This window comes from Aspergillus sydowii (genome assembly GCF_001890705.1).
Source record: "Aspergillus sydowii CBS 593.65 unplaced genomic scaffold ASPSYscaffold_5, whole genome shotgun sequence".
NCBI lineage: Eukaryota > Fungi > Ascomycota > Eurotiomycetes > Eurotiales > Aspergillaceae > Aspergillus > Aspergillus sydowii.
Window position 1 is genome coordinate 1,234,316 of NW_024467863.1, and position 19,318 is coordinate 1,253,633.

General features: G+C 50.6%; 9 protein-coding genes across 9 annotated transcripts; 5 read left to right on the plus strand and 4 right to left on the minus strand.

Moving 5' to 3' along the window:
- The first annotated feature begins 491 nt into the window (after nucleotides 1-491).
- Nucleotides 492-2,297, plus strand: ASPSYDRAFT_979255 (uncharacterized protein). The gene is made up of 4 exons (XM_040853247.1): nucleotides 492-650; nucleotides 743-1,036; nucleotides 1,090-1,342; nucleotides 1,410-2,297. Exons 2-4 carry the CDS (start codon nucleotides 956-958, stop codon nucleotides 2,048-2,050), a joined length of 975 nt encoding a protein of 324 aa, XP_040702678.1. The 5' UTR covers nucleotides 492-650; nucleotides 743-955; the 3' UTR covers nucleotides 2,051-2,297.
- Nucleotides 2,298-2,357: 60 nt separating this feature from the next.
- On the plus strand, nucleotides 2,358-3,300 carry ASPSYDRAFT_58079 (60S ribosomal protein eL42; the record flags this gene model as incomplete). Its single annotated transcript, XM_040849475.1, has 4 exons — nucleotides 2,358-2,360; nucleotides 2,846-2,938; nucleotides 3,010-3,194; nucleotides 3,261-3,300. 4 exons carry the CDS (start codon nucleotides 2,358-2,360, stop codon nucleotides 3,298-3,300), a joined length of 321 nt encoding a protein of 106 aa, XP_040702679.1.
- Nucleotides 3,283-5,166, minus strand: ASPSYDRAFT_45288 (UDP-glucose:hexose-1-phosphate uridylyltransferase). Its single transcript, XM_040847010.1, has 4 exons — nucleotides 4,955-5,166; nucleotides 4,667-4,851; nucleotides 3,841-4,606; nucleotides 3,283-3,767 (listed from the first exon to the last, which is right to left on the minus strand). The coding sequence occupies exons 1-4, from the start codon at nucleotides 5,053-5,055 to the stop codon at nucleotides 3,662-3,664; spliced, it is 1,158 nt and encodes a 385-aa protein (XP_040702680.1). The 5' UTR covers nucleotides 5,056-5,166; the 3' UTR covers nucleotides 3,283-3,661.
- On the minus strand, nucleotides 4,825-5,840 carry ASPSYDRAFT_979461 (uncharacterized protein). Its single transcript, XM_040853248.1, has 2 exons — nucleotides 4,955-5,840; nucleotides 4,825-4,851 (listed from the first exon to the last, which is right to left on the minus strand). The coding sequence occupies exon 1, from the start codon at nucleotides 5,606-5,608 to the stop codon at nucleotides 5,129-5,131; it is 480 nt and encodes a 159-aa protein (XP_040702681.1). The 5' UTR covers nucleotides 5,609-5,840; the 3' UTR covers nucleotides 4,825-4,851; nucleotides 4,955-5,128.
- On the plus strand, nucleotides 5,785-6,863 carry ASPSYDRAFT_150741 (F-box protein; the record flags this gene model as incomplete). Its single annotated transcript, XM_040842033.1, has 4 exons — nucleotides 5,785-5,835; nucleotides 5,893-6,237; nucleotides 6,324-6,702; nucleotides 6,754-6,863. 4 exons carry the CDS (start codon nucleotides 5,785-5,787, stop codon nucleotides 6,861-6,863), a joined length of 885 nt encoding a protein of 294 aa, XP_040702682.1.
- A 1,208-nt stretch (nucleotides 6,864-8,071) lies between these two features.
- On the plus strand, nucleotides 8,072-11,134 carry ASPSYDRAFT_58082 (uncharacterized protein; the record flags this gene model as incomplete). The annotated part of the gene is made up of 6 exons (XM_040849476.1): nucleotides 8,072-8,537; nucleotides 8,598-8,619; nucleotides 8,699-9,337; nucleotides 9,391-9,627; nucleotides 10,127-10,175; nucleotides 10,232-11,134. The coding sequence occupies 6 exons, from the start codon at nucleotides 8,072-8,074 to the stop codon at nucleotides 11,132-11,134; spliced, it is 2,316 nt and encodes a 771-aa protein (XP_040702683.1).
- A 1,095-nt stretch (nucleotides 11,135-12,229) lies between these two features.
- Nucleotides 12,230-14,057, minus strand: ASPSYDRAFT_58083 (CoA-binding protein; the record flags this gene model as incomplete). The annotated part of the gene is made up of 4 exons (XM_040849477.1): nucleotides 12,230-13,276; nucleotide 13,504; nucleotides 13,612-13,924; nucleotides 13,973-14,057. 4 exons carry the CDS (start codon nucleotides 14,055-14,057, stop codon nucleotides 12,230-12,232), a joined length of 1,446 nt encoding a protein of 481 aa, XP_040702684.1.
- Nucleotides 14,058-14,282: 225 nt separating this feature from the next.
- Nucleotides 14,283-16,979, plus strand: ASPSYDRAFT_58099 (Rad4 family protein; the record flags this gene model as incomplete). Its single annotated transcript, XM_040849480.1, has 2 exons — nucleotides 14,283-15,987; nucleotides 16,024-16,979. The coding sequence occupies 2 exons, from the start codon at nucleotides 14,283-14,285 to the stop codon at nucleotides 16,977-16,979; spliced, it is 2,661 nt and encodes an 886-aa protein (XP_040702685.1).
- A 236-nt stretch (nucleotides 16,980-17,215) lies between these two features.
- On the minus strand, nucleotides 17,216-19,157 carry ASPSYDRAFT_151103 (uncharacterized protein; the record flags this gene model as incomplete). Its single annotated transcript, XM_040842069.1, has 3 exons — nucleotides 17,216-17,688; nucleotides 17,782-18,850; nucleotides 18,924-19,157. 3 exons carry the CDS (start codon nucleotides 19,155-19,157, stop codon nucleotides 17,216-17,218), a joined length of 1,776 nt encoding a protein of 591 aa, XP_040702686.1.
- Between the last annotated feature and the right edge of the window lie 161 nt (nucleotides 19,158-19,318).

Genomic DNA, 19,318 nt, shown 5'->3' on the forward strand with positions numbered 1-19,318 from the left:
ACCTTCTCAAGATCAACATCCGTAGACTCCTTTGTAGGTCGTCACTACTTGAGTTCAAGCCAGCAATAGAACTGCCGTTTGAGATTTCTCAGTGGATGGTACCTAATGGAAATGGATGATTCATTCCCTAAACCCATCTGGATTCCCTATCGAGGATAATCATCGATATCCGACAGTATTGCTTCCATAGCCTTTGTAGGTTGGTCGCGAAATTTCTCGGGTTCCTCTACCAGAGGAAATATTCCAGAAACGCATACATCCAGCGGCCACGGCCGTTGTAAGTAAATGTTTGATCGACTTGTTTTTCGAACTAACAGAATACTTGTCCGTTATTCTTCGCGGGCCGCTGATAGTCTGCGGAGGTCAATACGAGGACTGCATAGAGGTAGAATCTGATCAGGACTTTATGCTGGGAGAATGGTCTTCTTATCTCTTTGTAGATTTTCTGGTCGCAGCCTTCATCAAAAACCAGCTCTATCCGGACATGAAGACTGAATGTCCTTACCAAGCATGATGGGTCTGCACACTATGCCGCCTTGACTCAGGGCCTATTGTCCACTGGATGTACTTTTACGAATTTTTGAAGCGCTATCTGCCAGTTCTGGGACTTGATGCGACTCAGTGATCGAATTCATCTAATGAGAATAATGGTAGGTTGTGCAAGCTCATTTGGGAAAAAGCACACATTTACCTACAGACAAAGGTTGGGTGTGGTAACAGCATGTTAATATTTCAAAAATAGATCACGTGTCTCTCTGGAGGGTTGGTGGCATAAATCGTCATTTACACCGTATTTTGAGGTCTTGTATGAAGTTGTTGCGGGGAGTTATATACTTGCAGATTGCAGAGGCTGGGGAAGTCCGCGTTTCCCGTTGCTATATATAGCCAGCTTCTCCGGATCAAAAACACACATTTGAGGTCCCTCTTAAACCCAAGCACAGAGATCAGCGGAACCATGACAATCTCGACTTCTGCCGCCCCAGAGGCAGCAATAAATCCGTTTGATGAATTAGTCCTTGACTGTCAGAATAGCCCGGTAGAGTACCAGCTTCCCCAGTTATCTACTACCACTGCTTACCCCCACATGAGAATAAAATCCAAGCCCGATACGAAACCCATCGGACAAACAGAAACGCCCAATCCAGGGAGAAGCTCCTTCATGAGGGATTTTCAGGCTGGAATATTGACGAAATTCTAAGAAAACTGGTAGAACAGTCCAAAGCGCCAACTGGAGATGTCTTTGCCGACCACCGCTACAATCTCAATTTCTACGCTCGCCCGCCAAAACATATCAAGGAACTAGTCGCTGAGATCCAACATGAGATCCGTGATATTGCACCCAGTTTGTACTCCCAACTCTTCAGACGACATCATCCGCCTCCACGCAGGCTACTTACCTACTTAAACAGCGATCTGGTTCTCACCACTCGAATCTCTACACATCACAACGTTAGAGATCGCCAGTTCACGCACCAAAGAAGACATCGACGATCTAGCTGCACGGCTTTTGAAAGATGGGACCGCGTTAAAGCTGGTCAACTACCCATCTGAACCCCACCACCGTGCACGTCTTGTGAAGCCGATTCTCAGCTATGATGCCTCCGCAATGGCCCTGAGTTTCTTGCCTGCCGCTGACGAGCCTACAGCAACAGGCGGCACTACTACTGATAAAGAAGGGCACGATAATGCATACACCTACCACAATCTACGCCGCGACCTGGCGACTCAGGTCGTCCAGTCTGGAATTGGCTTAGCGGCGAGGTATGTTGTGCCTTCTGCACATGTTACGATTGCGAGGTTTGTCAGCCAAGATGGGTTTTTGCGGGATGACGGAAGAATAAATAAGGATAGGGTGGCTGCATTGGTCGAGAGGATAGAGAAGGTTAATGTGATGTTGAGGGAGAAATATTGGCCGGGAGGCAATGAAGCTCAAGATATGCCGGTGAAGGGAGAGTGGGTTGTTGGGCAGGAGCAAGGGCTGGAGTTTAATAAAGGAACGTCGTGGTATGGGGGCGGCGAGAAAGTGCTTATTGGGAGGGAGCTTGAATGATTTGGTAAAGATATTGATGATCCGAATCTAGTCTCACCAAAGTTCGGCGAGAATAGATGAATAATACTACTACGTAGTACGACTGAAGAGATGAGTGTTGGAACATGTCGAATGCCTCAGGCGAAGAATACAAGCACCAAAATGGAGAGATGGCTTGGCATAGCCAAAAATGGTTAGATCACCCACACGCTGGGTAGGGCCGGTCTAAGCGAAACGAAATCCCACAACCACGCCTGACCCGAACTGATCTCCCCGACAAGAGACAACTAACGACCAGCAAACCCGCGAGCCGGCGAAATCAGTCAAAATGGTAAGAGACGAGAATCCTTTATCTGAGTGTGCGCTGTCGGTCCCTGGGATTTGGAGAAATTCGATTTGAAAAAAATGAGTGTTCGCGGACTATTCGATGCACCGGTTACGACGGCATAAGACAACCATGAGACGATGACGGAGAACTCTGAAGACGGTTATAACGCCAAATGTATAATGTGATATGGAAATGGTCGATGCAAAATGCAGACTTTGGCGTGCGAGAGTGGCGGACAGATTGTGGGACGACTCTTATGATGAGCAAGTCCTGAGACATCTACAATATGACAGTGTGCGATCGAAGACCTGTCTATATTCAATAATTCCCGACCGCGCCTCGACAATATTGAATCCGGCCCGCGATTTCGCTTACACTTCGAATCAATCTTTCTTCGATGACCAGGGATATGACAAGGCGTGGCCCAACTACTGTTCGATCAAATAAAATCCACACCAGAAGCTGACGAAGTTCTTTCGTGCCATTAGGTCAACATCCCCAAGACCCGCAAGACGTACTGCAAGGGCAAGGAGTGCCACAAGCACACCCAGCACAAGGTCACCCAGTACAAGGCTGGAAAGGTGAATCCTCCCGACTCCCACCGACATCAAAAATATACAGAACGAATACTGATACGTCTCCAACAATCCAGGCCTCTCTGTTCGCCCAGGGTAAGCGCCGTTACGACCGAAAGCAGAGCGGTTACGGTGGTCAGACCAAGCCCGTCTTCCACAAGAAGGCCAAGACCACCAAGAAGGTCGTCCTTCGTCTCGAGTGCACTCAGTGCAAGACCAAGAAGCAGCTCGCTCTGAAGCGCTGCAAGCACTTCGAGCTTGGGTACGCTATCCCCTTGAGAACCATCAAAATACCTATATGGTTGCTAACCTAATACTTTCTCTACAGTGGTGACAAGAAGACCAAGGGTGCTGCTCTTGTCTTCTAATTTTGCGATTTCCTTGTTCGGCTCTGGGTTCCTGCATTGCACGCACTGCTATTCCGGCGGGTTAGCATATGATATTGGGCAATGGAAAATGAAATAGGGTTTCATATTTAGAAATCGAAAAGAAATATTATGTGACTCCGGATGACTGATCGGGTCTCTTGACGAATTCCACCTTTTTTCCCTTTGCTTCTCCCGCGTGCATCTCTAGCTCCACAACTTCATAGCTTTATAGCGTCATGCGGTGTATAGGTTTGTATCGTGTGTAGATCCTACTGAATGATGAATGTGCTCATCCACATTTTTTATTCTCATCTATCACACATCATACTACTACTACATTAGGTGAAACCAATCTGACGGTTCAGAGATCCAATTTCTTCCGATACAACTCGCCCCCACAACCCCGTAACCTTGCGGCAGCCTGTTCCGGGGTGATATCACGCTGAGGCTCAGCCATCAACTCAAACCTATCCCGACCTGTTAGAAACCAGCCACGACAGGCGAAAAATGAGAAAAAGAGCAGAGAAAGGAATGACTTACCCAACAAGGAACTTCCTTACTGTCGCACTCCGCAACAAAGGCGGATAGAAATGCAAATGCAGATATGACGCCTCAATCTCCTCCTCCGTCCCCTCCAGCGGCGCCTGGTGAATGCCCATGCTGTAAGGGAAATGCGTTTCAAATAGATTATCGTACCGCCTGGTCACCTCGGCAATCGCCTCAGCGAGCTGTGCTCTCTCGTTCTCATTGAGGTCAACCAGGGCACGCTTGTGCGTTTTGCTAACGATCATGGTCTCGAATGGCCACACAGCCCACCAGGGGCAGACGACGAGGAACGCATCGTTTTCAAAGACCACGCGCTCCTGTTTCTTACTCTCGAGTGCGGCATAGTCGGCCAGCATGTGTCTTCCACCATGCTCGCGGCGGTACTTTTGTAGCTGCTGCAATTCGGCGGCTGGTTCGTCGGGGAGAGAACTGGTCGTCCAGATCTGGCCGTGCGGGTGCGGGTTTGAGCAGCCCATGGCCGCGCCCTTGTTTTCGAAGATCTGCATGTAGCGGTACTGCTCCTTGGGCTTGGTGAGGCTTGCGGCAGGGGAGTCGGGGGAGATGGTGATGTTGGAGGCGGCCGCTGCGAGCGGGGAGTCGGGCGACAGGTGTGCGATGTAAATGTCTGTCCAGGCGCTTATGACAGGGACAATCTCGGCGGGGGTGAGATCGGCTAGGGTCAGATTGTGGGCGGCGGAGAAGGTGAGTACGTAGCATTTCCCAGTGACGGGGTCGGCGCGCAGGAAGAATGATTCAGCATCTGGGGTAATAGTTAGAAAAGTTGCCGTCTTTGAAGTGTCCTAGTGTAGGATGATCTTACCGTCGCCGGATTCTGGCTGGTAAGCCGCCTGCTCTTCTTTGACAGCGCTGTAATCGTTTACGAAGACAAAAGTCTTGTCGTACTTGGGATTATGATCTCCTTGTGCGCGCTTGTTACCTGGGCATAGGTAGCAGGTAGCGTCGTAGTCAGGGAGCGTTGTCTTTGAGGGAGTTTCCTGGGCGCCTCTGTTCGCATGATTAACATTTTATGCGATATTGGCATACATCGCACAGTCTCCAAAAAGAAAGCACTGCATGGATATATGTTCGACATCAAGACGCGACTTACTGCCAGGGCCGCTTGGTGCGGTGGGGAGAGACAAGCACGTATGCTCCAGTGAGGGGGTTGTATCTCCGGTGGGAGATGTCGTCAAGAACACTTTCAACCATTGCGAATTTGTATAATGACCGATCGAGAGCTTGAAAATAAAATCAAGTAGAATTAGGGGGAGAAAAAGATTTATTAGAAGCGAGCTGTTGAAAGGCCATGTGGAGGGGAAGGCCGCGGGGAACCGAAGGGGAAAATCTTCCGGGCGTGGAGGGGCGTTTCCTGTCCGAATACCACTCTGGAGCCGCTGCCATTGCTTGGACCGGGTAATTTCCTTCGGGTTAATTGACTGCGAGGGCTACAAAGATTGCTATGTTTCAAGTTTGCTGTGGTGAATTTATCAGATACAGTGGATTGTATTCGACGAATTACAATCCGCACATTTAGCAAACATCGTTTTAGGGAATCTGGACTACTAAGTAGTATACCATATGCGCACCGGAGCATCAGCCTTTTTGCCCCTTCATTTTTGTATGGAGCCAGGAACGGGGAGCCGAAAAGATCAAATCTCTTCGGCGTTCGCCGACTCGGGCCGATACTTGCCTGATTTCCAGGGCAATAAATGACGTAAGGCGGCTTGTGAGCTAAAGTGCGGAGTACTCTGCATAAGTCCATATACTTTACCGCTCACTGGATAAGCAGTCGCAGGTCTCCAGATGATTACGAAGGCCCTTTACTTTTGCTACATGTGGTATTAAGGCTCAAGGACATGGTTCACATCGCCTCAGGCCTAGGTGATAGGTGACTTTCCCACACTACCCCGCACCCCAGGCAATGACCAAGTCTTTGCAATGGCTCTCAATTCGACGGCAGACCTACATCTATATTCCCTGCCGAATGAGGTGCGATCCACCATCTACCTACCTAGCCATGGAGAATACGCTGATTGATGTGACTAGGTATTCGTGCAAATTCTCACGCCCTTTACCACCCGCGAGCTCCTCCATCTAGCGACTGTCTCTCAACGCTTCCATGCCCTCGTCTTACGTCTTCTACACTACCGACTCCTACTTTCGGCGTCGTTAACAGAGTATAAGCTGATCCTAGAGTGCTTTCACCCGACGTCTAAACTGACTGAACCCCACGTCTTCTGCAAATACGTCGGCACGCCCGGCTTAAGTGACAAGTATGAGGGAGAGGGTTCGCTCTACGAGAACATCGACACGGCAAAGCAACTTGGGAGATTGGGTTCGGTATACTCGATATTTAGACCTGTAGAATCAGAAGAGGAGGGCTCAGCTGATGTGGCACCGACCGAGCACATGGGTATGGTACCTCTGTCGTCGCAGATGCCGCGAGATTCAATATGCTGATTATTCAAGATACCGAGGACGCCCTTAACGATCCACTCACTGTACGGCGACCTGTTACCATAGAAGGATTTGAAGACTTTTCCCAACTATGCGTTGTGGTGAACGTGGTGAAGGTTTTCCCAGGAACGACTGCCCTCCTAAGTGCCGTGAATGTTGAGGATGGTGTGGTGAGACTGTTCCGAAATTGGCTCAAGACCCAAGCAAATCCTCCACAAAATCCTCGACATCGCGGTGGCGTCTCGACAAGCCAAGGCTCTAACATTCTGTGGGTTGACCAAAGCAAGAACGTCGGCCTGAAATTTCGGGTTCGAGAAGATACCAAACTAGATTCAAATTTTCCCGTACTTGTCCACCGCGATGAAGAATCGTTTTCCAGCTATGAGATATGCATCGATGGTAAATTCTCCAACTTCCGAGTCCACAAGCTAAGTCTAACTTGAGTTGTAGAACTTCATATTCGCACTACGCGGCTTCTCTTGACTGTGGAACAGTCGGTTCGAGAACAACAGAGCTACCCTCCTGTTTCGTTAATGTTTGTCGGCCAACCATCTAGTTAAGAGACATGATGATTTTCTATCTCGATTTTCTTCATACATACATTGTTCGCTGTCCAGATACTTAGAGAGGATATGTTATTGAGCCGGCTCTCACACTATCATAAATAGGCCGTTGTCATCTTTTGAAGATTCACTTTCACCTCTAAACCGTGGAGATTCCCTCTCAAGCTATAACCGATTGTTTGAACTCTCAATCGCACTTGTATTGACAATGTCCCGACTTATCGTCATTGCCTTGGTGGCCCATTTTGTTCCTGTGGCCTTGGGTGTACGTGTCTGTTATACCCACGTGGCTGAACAAACAGTAAGAATGATATATAGTTCCCACGGCTCCTACCCTCGAAGAGATTCTTGGCGACCATCCCATCTTCTGGGACATCAAGCCGGATTCCGGTGTACGTGCCTAACTCAAGCAATCTATCTAATGTGTTGAGCGTCAGAGAATCTCAAACCCGTGGCTTCTTGCAGACGGGGCTGACGCTGTTCTAAGCCAGTGTACGAAAGATGGAGAGGTCGCTGGCGACCTCGAAGATTTTGTTGGATAGAGTCAGTGTCAAACCCGGCGACAAAGACTGTTAGACAGTAAGAGGTTTGGTTTTTGATAAATATTGGAATATTTGATCTCTGGCTGTTACCTGTCTGTGTTCAGACATCTTTCCTATTACATTTTTATATAGGTGTTGTTCGTCAGCGCGGGCCGCAGTACTCCTGGGCTTTTCCAATAGCAAACTGGGTTATTTTACGCTGCTAGATACAATGTTAATCGGCAACTAGCCATCTAAGCAAGGGACAAACCTCGTGGGACACTGTAGGTGCCTTGAATACACCTCATCCAAACACCAGAATCGTACATACTGGGAAGGCCTTGTCATTTGTGTACCCATGAGACTCCACCATGCTAACACAGGGTGTATGAAGGTTCTCAAACAAAAATAAACATCAAAAATATCCTATGTATCATATGTATCATCTGTTTAAACCGATCAAAGATTGTGTGACTGACCTTTGAGGCTCTGAAGTGAATGATTTGCCTTGTGCCTTTCAGCTGCTTTTAAATCAGCCCTAACATTGGAACAATTCACTACGTACTATCCAATAGTACCCTGCAAATGCATAACACAACTGACATTCACTCCCACTAATGTTCCTATAAAACATCCCACCTTCCCCCACCCCTCTTTCTTCCCCCTCCAACCTGAACATTTGCAATGGCGACCAAAGCAGTGTTGTTCTTGACCAACCAAGAGCTGGGACAGGCCACGGCCGTTCTAACTGTTGCCCATGAGTTCCTCATCCGACAGTCATACACAGTCCATATCGCCTCATTCCCGCAACTAGAAAATGCCGTCTCCCAGCTGAATATCCAGGCTGCTGTTCTAACACAGTCCACATCCACCACGGCAGCAATCTTCCATTCACTCCCAGGCCGGTGCATGGTCGACGCTGCAACGACAACAATGCCGCTCAGCGACTCTTTTGCCGCCCACCAGACCGGGTTCCTTGGCGCTCTTGATTCGTATACGAAACTGTTTGAGTTTATGGCGCCTTGGACTGGTGATGAATACATCGCAGTTTACCAGAGATGTGCTGAGATCATCAAGCAAGTACAACCATCGATCGTAGTTGTGGAACCGCTTCTCGCCCAGGCCATCGATGCATGTCGCCAACTCGGTTGCAAGTACGCGGTGTTGAGTCCAAATACTGCCAAGGACCATGTTATACAGCCCATGCTAGGCAATCTTTGGAAATACCCAACGTAAGTGCCGTTTGATACCGAGTTGACTCCTGTGTCCATATTTGCACATCATATCCCTCATGCTAACACTCGTCAATAGTCTCAGTTCTGGATACCCATTCCCCGTCCCCTGGAAATACATCTTACCGAATGCCCTTCTCGCTATCAACGCGGCAATCAAAATGGTGAGATCACCCGCTATCAAGGCAATCAATGACCGTCGTCATGCCGAAGGCATTGAGGGACCGTACCCAATCATGGCAGCAAGTGAAGAAAACCCCGTTCCAGTGTTGTTGGCTTCCCACGCGGAAATCGATTTCCCGTGCTTTGCTGCAAGTTACATTACACGTTGCGGTCCAATCCTGCGCCCCCATCGTCCCATTAGTGAAGAGAGCCCGGGACTGGCTAAATGGTTGGCCCAGAGGCCCACGGTGCTGGTGAATCTCGGATCCAATGTGTGCTTCAATAGCGAGCAGGCGAGGAATTTCGCGCACGGAGTTCGCAGGCTGCTGGATGCTGGGCCGGGCGTTCAGGTGCTTTGGAAGCTGAAAGTTGACCGTGATAGTGGGGATGCAGATTGGGTGCCTATGGCTCTGAAAAGTATATTCGCTGAAGTGACTGCTGGGCGTGTTCGTATAGAGGAATGGTTGCCTGTCGAGCCGATTTGTATTCTCCAAAGCGGACATGTGTGCTGTATGGTTCACCATGGAGGGGCCAACTCATACAACGAAGCTATTCGGTAAGTCGGGTTTGGATTGAATTAGGTTAGAGCGCTCGCTGATATCTACTTAGGGCTGGTGTACCACAGATCGTGATTCCCGTTTGGTACGACACATACGAATACGCAGCGCGCGTTGAGTACTTGGGTGTGGGGGTATGGGGAAGCAAAAAGACTGCGCCTGCGATCAATGCACCCGAACTATGTGATGCATTACTCCGTGTCGTGCACAGTGAGGAGTCGTCCACAATGCAAGAGAAAGCGAAGGTGATTGCATCGAAACTCGGGCCTGTGGAAGGACGAGTCGTGGCGTGCGAGAAGCTCATTGAATTGATGCAAGCTTAAGCTGGTTTATTTGTGTTTTTAATTTACTGCTTCCAGATACCACCGCAGTCCTAATTTCATCACAACGACGGCTGATTGAATCATTTGTCTTTATTTTAACTGTAAAAACCCCTCGGTATACAGCTTCGGACGATATCGGCGGCCTTCACGACCGCACCCAACCTGCCATTATCTTAGTTTCGAAAACGAGCTCAAAACTAGGAATTTAAATACATGGTGAAGCTGGATGTCAGACAGGTAATTGACTCAAAAACAAGCTTCTCAGCTTCTGGGCCATGGTGGAGAAGAGAGATGATCAACCATGACTCAAGTTGGGTTCCTTGTTCGTAAGCAACTCCGGTTAATCTCTAAACCGCTACATAATAATAACAAACTATCTTGCGACTTCTCATCAATTTGACCAGTAAGTATTCATCATCACCATTAGTATACTAGATTTTGACAGCTGCAAGAACAACTCTCAAGCATGGCCTCGGAAACAGTAGCCTGGATTGGCCTTGGTAACATCGGCCGGGTACGTTCGTCAACTGCCCCTCCATGCGTACACTCGGAGTTGCTAAGAAACCCCAGGGAATGAGCCGAAACATCGCCCTGAAAGGCCCCCAGCAATCCCCTCTGATCCTGTACAACAGGACAACTTCCAAGGCCGAGGCCTTCGCAGCGTCTCTCACCTCCGAGAAACCACAATCTGCCATCGCTGCGTCATCGCTCCCCGCAGCCGTCAAGGACGCCTCCATCACCTTCATCTGCGTTGGCGACGACGCAGCTCTCGACCAGATCATCAACACCATCACCTCAGATGACAGTCTTACTATCAAAGACAAAATCATCGTCGACTGCTCCACCGTTCACCCAGATACATCTAGACGCACACACGCCACCCTCGCCTCCCACGGCGCAATCTTCATCGCCTGCCCTGTCTTCGGTGCACCCAATGCCGCAGACGCAGGCCACATGGTCGTCGTACCTGCCGGCTCTCCAGACGCTATCAACCGCATCCAGCCATTCCTTGTAAACGTAACCTCAAAGGCTGTATTGGATCTCGGGCCCGAGAGCGTCAACGACGTAGGCCGGGCCTCTCTAATGAAAGTCCTCGGCAACACATTCATCCTCAACACGGTCGAGACACTCGCTGAGGGCATGGTAGCGGCTGAAAAATCAGGACTGGGCACCGATGCTTACAAGCAGTGGGTGTCTACGATGTTCCCCGGCCCGTTTGCGAAGTATGCAGAGCGCATGACGACCGGGGACTACTTTAAGCGCGACGAGCCGCTTTTTGCGGTTGATTTGGCGAGAAAGGATTTGAGGCATGCGGCGAATCTGGCGGGGGCTTCGGGGATGACGTTGCCCAGTGTGAAGGTGACAGATGATTATTTGAAGGTTGTGAAGGAGGAGAAGGGGGAGAAGGGGGACATTGCAGGTGTGTATGGGGCGATCAGAAAGGGGGCTGGGTTGCCGTTTGATAATCAGTAATTTTGTTTTGATTATCTCCGTACGTGGATGGGAATCGAAGTTTTGAGAGTTATACGAAGGTGAAGCCCCTAGCATAGTAATCTCCGTGGTGTTGGATTAGACTTTTGGTTGGTGTATACAACCCATACTACAATCTACCTCTAAGCAGCCGCATCAGCGCATGCCAAACACCGAAATACCGCAGCATAGTACGCCACCACAAAGCTTAAGCAATCGCCTCTCCCGTTTGCAAACATGCGCCAAACCCCAGTGATTTAGCAGACCTTGGTCCCGAAGCCACGGGATGAGGAATGCGGGACGCGGTGCGCGAGAATGAAGCACAAGGGGCGTCCCACCCACCCCTGCATAAAACAAAAATCTCTCTCACGTTTTACTCAAGGGATAGTATAAATCACCCAAGTACCACGTTTATCTCTATTTGCAGACTACTACTTACTACTCTCGTCAAAAAAAGAAACCGAGCCCAACGCTACCCAAGCCAAACAGATCCACACTACAAACGAACCGCAACAATGAAGCTCTCTCTCACTGCCATCATTATCCCTCTGCTTGTGTCCGTCGGGATGGCGGCCCCAGTACAAGTGGTTCGTTTTTCCCTATCTTCAAATCTCGCCTCTTCCTCCGTTCAGTGAAACGCAGATGGGAACCGCGTGGCTTGACTAACTTAGAATCCAGGACAAACGTCTTCAGGGTTCGACACTATTGGGAGCAGCAGCGGGTGGTGGCTTGATTAAACCTATTGTCCAGGGCCTTAAAGTGGGAGGGGAGCCAGTGGGTAAATTGATGGGTTGAGAAGGAGGTGAGGTACTAAGAACTATTGGCAGGATAGAGTGGGATGAGATGGAGTGGCTTGGTTCATGTTCATGTTCATGTTGATATTGATTGTTTGGATTCATTCTCGTGCGAAGTCATTGCTATCGCTAGCTATCACTGGGATTATCATATAGAGTAAAAATAAAGCATTGTTGGCTGTCATGTTCATGTCTCGTCATTGGTCATCAAGGGCTTCAAATAAGAAGTACAGTAAAACGAAAGAAGAAGAATACAAAGCTTGCGCAAGAGAGAGTGTCGGGTATAAGAGGATAGCAATGATTTTCAATCTTCCGTGTCCATGTCGTCGATCTCCACGCGCGTCCCAAGCGCCTGCTTCCCTTCCTGGATCATGGCTTGTAACTGACGGTTTAAGCGTCGCAAGCTAGCGTCCTCTTCGCGCTCCATTCGCCGTTGTTTTGCAAGGTAACGCTGGGTTTCCACCGAGACTGGGCTCTCGTGCGGCTTTGCTGGAGCCGAAAAAGTCGAGGTAGGATGCGGTACAAGTGATCGTTTAGATGGCGTCCGGCGATGGACCACACGATTGCGAGGCACATGGCACTTTCGCGAACGGGGCCGAGTAGAAGGGCTGTTATAACTCCCGGCAACTTCGCTGGGGGAAACCATGACCCAGTTCCCGTGGAGTGCGTCCTCTCCGGTGTCGAGCGGATACTCGCCCGGTACAGAGACTATGCCTTTCTCGGTGGCTGGAGGAAGTGTCGATGAAGGTGAAGGTCGGGGAGCATAGGATGTGGGTGTGTAGTTTTGTGGAGTTTCTCCAGGAGGAGAGTGTGGAGGGTCAAGAGGATACCCTCGACCACCACCAGCATAGAATCCGCGAAAAGGCCCAGACCAACAAAAATCCCAGACTTTTCCCACCACATTCAAGACAGCGCGGCTCCAGCGTACCGGCCTAGCTTCGGCCGGCATTTGCTCAGGTGCCACGGCTTTTTCGTCTATACCAGAGGGTGATGCAGCAATGACTAGGGAAGGGTCCTCAAGACGACACCGTTTGCGACGAAACTCATCAGGTTCCTTGCCGGTGTCTGTAAGGCTTGTGTCAAGAGGGGTTTGTGGGTAGTCGCGATAGCGACTGGGACGGTGAAAATCATGGTCCTCGTGATCATAGGACTCGTCGAGATCGGCGAAGAAGTCATTCACTGGCGCTGGCGGGCGATGGGGCGGCGCCTGGAACACATTCACTCGACCACGATCCAACTCTGGGCGACATCTTTTGCGCTGGGAAACAGATATTGAGCGATATAGAGCGGACGAGGCTGAAGGCGTTGGTGGAACCTGGAAGAGAGGAGACGGAGCACCGACGAGATCAAGCTGTGGGGGAACAGGTGAGTCGAAGAGGAAAGACGAGGACGGCATTATCATCAAAATAGTTTATTCGTTGATTCATTAATTCATGAGATGTAGACAACGGGTGAAGGTGAGGAAAGATGGAGACGGTGAGAGAGGAGAGAAATTTGAAAGGGCGGAGTTTCCCCAAAACAGAAGAAGTGAAGAAATCCAGCGAATCCCAGCCACCACATTAACGTCCTCCCAACAACCCTCGACATCGGCGGTTTTCACCGCTGGAATTATGAAATTACAGTCTCTGGCTTGTCCAGTTTACGCCGGCTGCCTCTAATCCCTCTTCTCCGTCCACTAGCACACACCATCCCTCCGATCCGCGACCGCCATCGCCGGCTATCACCGCTTCAAAGTGCGACCGCGCAAAGTCCAGCACGGAATTGTCAAAGGTCCCTGGCTGCAACCAGACGGCGGGGATGCCCACCGAGTGAGCCTCCTGGAGTAGAGGAAGAGTAACTGCCGGGGGAGTCACCACGGATAACGAAGTCTGTGAAGGGGAGGACAGCAGCCGCGGCGATGCGACGGTATCGTAGGAGTGCGTAGGCGACAGCTGAATACTTGGAGACCGCGGATTCAGAGGAGTCACTGGCAGTGAGTGTTGATGATACCAGGCGAGAACTATCAGAGTCAGTCTATATAGTAGCACGGTATTCTTAGGGCTCGTACGTTTGTAGCCAAATTTCCGAGAGTCATTGCTAGCCCCAGCGACGGCGAATCGGGGAGATGAGAAGAAGCGCTTGACTGCCTCCATTGTGAATAATATAAGCCCTGTGGTGTAAAACGAGGTAGGTATGGATGCGAAATATGAGAGTTCAGAGCAATGGGGAATGAGGGGCAGGATTGACGCCATTAAATACTTTAGATCCCCCGATTTCATCATCTCCAGTCCTCAACCTCGGTTCTTCATCACATCACCTCCGTCAAATGCAATCTCCCTACCTTTTCTTCCATCGTCTTTCGCTTTCCTATCTGCTGGATGCCCCCTTTCGTTCCCTCTAAACGCCAGTCCTCTGAGGATCCTCCCCCTGCTCAATGCCATGCCGCTGCTGCGACCACAACCGCCCCGAGCGGATCTCTAACACCGATCTCCGACTCATCCCTAACCCCCGTCCCCACCGATGTTGACAATGCCATAACTGAAGAGAACAAAGAGGCCTTATCCGACTCCGATGATGCAGACTCCGATGAGGTCGATTGGGAAGACGCGATCCATTCCGCCGCCCCTGCCACAAGTTTTGTCTCTCCCCAGGAAAACCTGGAGTTGACCCTAGATCAGAATGAGGTGCATCTAGAGGACATCCTCCAAGGTCAGAAAGCGCCGTCGAAGATTGAACGCCAGATCCGAATTCTAATCCACCGCCTGCATGTGCAGTGTCTATTTGCCCATAACGTAGTACGCAACGACTGGGCAAACGACTCGAAATGCCATGAAATCCTCCGACAGAAACTGCCACCTGCTATTCAAAAGGAAGTGCAGAAATGGCGTCGGGCATCTGGGCTTGAGCCGCCAGAGCCCCCAAAGGAGCAGCCTTCGAAGAAGGGAAAGAAGGGGAAGCAAAATAAACGCAAGGCATCGTCGCACCAACGCGATTGGGGAAACGACTCGTCGCGGCAAGAACCCGGGCAACCTGACCTGAGCAATGGAGATCCCATAATTCATTTGATGCGTATCCTTGCTGCATACTGGAAAAGCAAGTTCAAAATCACCAAACCGGGACTCCGAAAACATGGATACCGCCACATGTCTCAATTACAGACCCAAATAGCCTCGTTTCACCATGACGAGCACGATCCAGAATTGTACGGGGAGCGGATTTCCGATGTTGAAGAGTTCCGGCAGGCTGCTGAGCGTATGGAGGGCTCTCGCGATCTTGGTGCACAACTCTTTACTGCACTGCTTCGCGCCCTTTCGATCGAAGCTCGACTTGTCGCTAGTCTGCAGCCGTTGGGCTTTGGTTGGACAAAAGCGGAATCCTATTCAAAGTCAAACGGAAAGCCCCAAGACACGCCAAAGGCAGAATCAGAAGGTGGTGGGTTCTCAGATAGCGGCAGCGAAGATGAGGACAATGAAGAGACCCAACCCCCCTCGCGCACCCGCAAATCCGTCCAACGACCCGACTACGATCTCCCGTTTCCCATCTACTGGACAGAAGCGGCGTCTCCAATTACGCATCAAATTATCTCTGTCGACCCGCTGGTACTCCCCAATGCGGTGGCAGCTACCCAAGAGCTCCAAGCTGGCTGGGAACCCCGCGGCGCCAAAGCTGAGAAGGCTAAGCAGGTAATATGCTACGTCATTGCCTTCTCAGCCGATAGAACCGCCAAAGAAGTCACCACACGGTATCTTCGCCGACGAACTTGGCCTGGGAAGACCAAGGGTTTCCGGCTGGGAAAGAAAGGCCCCGATGACGATCCCTTGGACTGGTTTCGCTGTCTTCTACGCAATTATGAACGTTCATACAAGGATCGCACGGCCGTTGATGATATAGAAGATGCCAAAGATCTCGCTCCCAATCGGCCGGCAAAAGCCAAACCAAGCGATCAGGCCGTTGATACTCTACAAAGCCTTCGCACATCCACCGAGTTCGTGCTAGAACGCTTTCTCCGCCGCGAAGAAGCCCTCCGGCCAGAGGCCCAAGCTGTCCGCACATTCACCCCAGGAGGGAAGAACAAGGCTAAAGGTAAGGGCACAGCAACTGCGGCTGAAAGCCCCAAAGCCGAAAATGTGTACCGCCGCTCCGATGTAGTGAAATGCCAAACCGCTGAGAGTTGGCACAAAGAAGGTCGCGAACCACGAGCTTCTGCAATGCCTCTCAAGCGTGTCCCCATTCGTGCCGTCACTCTACTCCGCAAGCGTGAAGTCGACGAACAAGCCCGGATAACAGGCCAGAAGCCCCTTCAGGGTCTCTACTCCTTTGAGCAGACCCAGGAGATAATCCCTCCACCCATCGTTGACGGAGTGATTCCCAAAAATGACTACGGCAACATCGACTGCTTTGTCCCGCGCATGGTTCCCAGAGGCGCAGTACACATTCCATTCCCAGGAACCGCCCGGATCTGCAAAAAGCTCGGAATCGATTACGCCGAGGCTGTCACAGGATTCGAATTTGGCTCTCAAATGGCAGTCCCTGTTATTGAAGGCGTTGTCGTCGCAGTCGAGAATAAAGATCTCGTAAAGGATGCATGGCGCGCAGATAACGAAGAGAAACGCCGCAAGGAGCAACGAAAAGCTGAAGCAAAAATCTTGCAAACTTGGCGCAAGTTCTTGTTTGGGATGCGCATTGCCGAGCGTGTTAGGGAGGAGTATGCTGAGGATGAGGAGGGGCACTTGCCGGATGCGTATAACCCATTTGCTAGTCGGAGGGCAGCAGCACAAGCGTCGACGTCGGCGGGCTCAGGGACCCCAGGGCATCCAGCAGGGCTCATAGATGAAGAGGATGTTGCTGATCGTGGTGGCGGATTTCTTCTTGGTGGGGACGATGCTGTTGACGATGGGGACTTGATTGTGGAAGAGAGACAGCCTCCACTGCGACGAGTTCCCAACATTTCTGAAAAAGAATCACCTGCTTCTGGTGACGGACTGTCGGAGGCGGAAGAGGAGGAAGAGTATGTTGAAGAAGCACCCCTTCCACCGCAAAAGCGCAGGCGCACTCGGAATACAAAGGGCACGTAAGGAGTTCGGTGGTTGGTTCATCTTGAAAGGCGTTTAGTTCTTGGAGTGACAGGTATGGAGTCGGAGTCGGTTACATTGGAATCCATGCTACAATATCACAAGTGTCGTGTATTATATTATGATCAGCTTCTATAATGTTCTAAATTAGAGGCAAACTAGAGCAAATAAATGCGACCTCGGTGCTCATTTTTCAGGCGCTGAAAGATTGATAATGGAAGACTGACTTCCAATTAATATTAGTATCTCCCTCGCGCAGCCGAAGGTGATCCCACTTCAGCATAATCCAAATCATCCGCACCGTCCTCTGACGCTACATCCGCACTAAGGTCAAAGTCCCCAATTGGACTAACATGTACCGCTGGCGAGGTAATAGGGCTCAGTGCTATCCGTGGCCGGGACTTAAAGACACTTGCGTAGTCGGCCTGATCCTCGAATAGTTCATCACGCGGAGTCGATGCGCGACTGGGGAAGTCGGCTGCAGAAGACTTAGTCGGAGTCTCAAATTGGTTCACAGGGAAGGAGACACGAGATTTCCGAGACCGTCGTCGGCTTGGATGGGGTTGCTCACGGGGAGGAGGCAATAATGACATTGATTTCCGCGTACGTTCGGCGAGACTGAAAGACTCTCTATGTTCTTCCTCAGGAGTCGGTGCCCTAGAGTCTTCCTTTGGAGTGGGCTCTGTGGGAAGGTCCTCTGGAGTGGGCTCGACTGGTGGTGGGCTTTCAGGAAGCGCATCATATAAGGACATGGATTTGCGAGTGCGTTCCATAAGAGTGTGAGACCCCCTGGGTCCCTGTACACTGGGTCGCTCTTTGGAAGGTCCAATCTCTATGGAGTTGGCAGGCGTTTCGAATATTTCTGGTCCTGTGGTTGATGAAATCTGCCTTGGTTGCTTCTGTTCTGACTCGGGCTTCGATTCGGATACAGACACCGACGGGATCTGTCGCTGCGGCGACGGGCCATTTATGCGTTCCACTGCCTCAGAAATAGAATTCAGGATATCCTTGTCGCCTGTCGCTGGCGACCTCCGGTCAACAGGCTGCCGTACAGATCTAGAAATACTAGCAACAGTGAGGTTTTGATGATCACGGAAGACAAGCTGTGGGGGCTTTTCTGAGTTTGTAGGTTTCAATGGTGATGCTGTTTCTGAATTCCTGAGAGAAGCAGAATAATGGTGCCATCTTTGTAAACGTGCTTTCTGTCGCAAAACACGGGTCTCAAGATCCAAAACCAAATCGGGGCGGCTAGAGGTGGTACGGAGATCGTCAACCGTTGATTTCTTTGCCTGGGACCAGGCGCTATCGAACGGCAGCTCCAAGAAGGCGTCGCGGCCGCTTTTAGATCCGCCATAGAGTAAAGTATCAGCAAATTCCACGCTTCCCTGCCAATTGGCTCTTATCTCACGGGCGAGGGCCTCCAGATCAGCACCCTGACTTTGGTTGGTGACATGGGTGCCAGGCGTGGAGCGGGTATCCAATTCGTCCTTCTTCTTGTCAAGTAGTTGCGAGAATTTGTCATGAGTATCGCGCACACGGTCTCGACGTTCCCCGAGTGTATTCAGCGACACGCGGTGGGCAAGAATGAGCGGTAAGAGAAGCGGATATTCTTGCGGAGTCAGACCCGGAGCCAGAGAAAGCTCTATCGCCGGATTGAGGTCTTGGACTTTCCTGCCCCGTAGAACATTTGTAGAGAAGACAGCTAGAAGTTCGTCGAATTTCTCGCCTTTGCAATCGTCAAGCATGGACTTCCGCAAGATGGCCTCGCGGCCCAGATCGCCATTTTTCTTCAGGTCAGACAATACACGGAAAAGAGCAGCTCTCAGGTTGACAGACTGTAGAGGCTCTAACGGAGGGAAAAACGGGCGAAGTTTCTAGCATGACAGGTATTATTCAGCTCTTCTGGACTCTTCAAGAGAAGTGGGCTGAGTGGAAGACCGAACCTACATCCCGAGCGGTCTCTGGATCCCAAAGCGCGACCAGCCGGTACAAGATCCATTCGACAGCTTTGATGCGTTGACGCTGGTTCTGGGAAGATGGCGAGAGAGTGCGAAGTGTGATTCCAGGCCAGTCTTCCAATTGATCGAGCTCCAATAGTTGGAGATTGCGGATAAGGACGGTGTGGGCGGATGGAGGAGGCCAATTGGATGGTTTCGGACGAGGGGCTTTGGACGCTTGCATTCTAAAACTGTCTGTCAGTGATGTCACCAAGGATTGGGCGCTTGCATACCTAGCATATATTTAATGTACAGGGCAGACAGAGGTGGTTTGCGAAGAGGACAAAGCGGAGGGCGAGTTGTTTACAGTGGAGAGAAAGCGGCGTTGGTTCATTGTTTGGTTCG

Excerpts from the sequence above, each read along its gene's own strand:
- ASPSYDRAFT_979255 (XM_040853247.1), top strand. The coding sequence starts at position 956 with ATGACAATCTCGACTTCTGCCGCCCCAGAGGCAGCAATAAATCCGTTT. Across the intron at positions 1,037-1,089 it reads TTGACTGTCAGAATAGCCCG|AATAAAATCCAAGCCCGATA; the intron begins GTAGAGTACCAG and ends CCCCCACATGAG. Across the intron at positions 1,343-1,409 it reads GATCCGTGATATTGCACCCA|CGATCTGGTTCTCACCACTC; the intron begins GTTTGTACTCCC and ends CTACTTAAACAG.
- ASPSYDRAFT_45288 (XM_040847010.1), bottom strand. The coding sequence starts at position 5,055 with ATGGTTGAAAGTGTTCTTGACGACATCTCCCACCGGAGATACAACCCC. Across the intron at positions 4,607-4,666 it reads CCAGCCAGAATCCGGCGACG|ATGCTGAATCATTCTTCCTG; the intron begins GTAAGATCATCC and ends CTATTACCCCAG. Across the intron at positions 3,768-3,840 it reads GTAAGGAAGTTCCTTGTTGG|GTTTGAGTTGATGGCTGAGC; the intron begins GTAAGTCATTCC and ends AGGTCGGGATAG.
- ASPSYDRAFT_979461 (XM_040853248.1), bottom strand. The coding sequence starts at position 5,608 with ATGGACTTATGCAGAGTACTCCGCACTTTAGCTCACAAGCCGCCTTAC.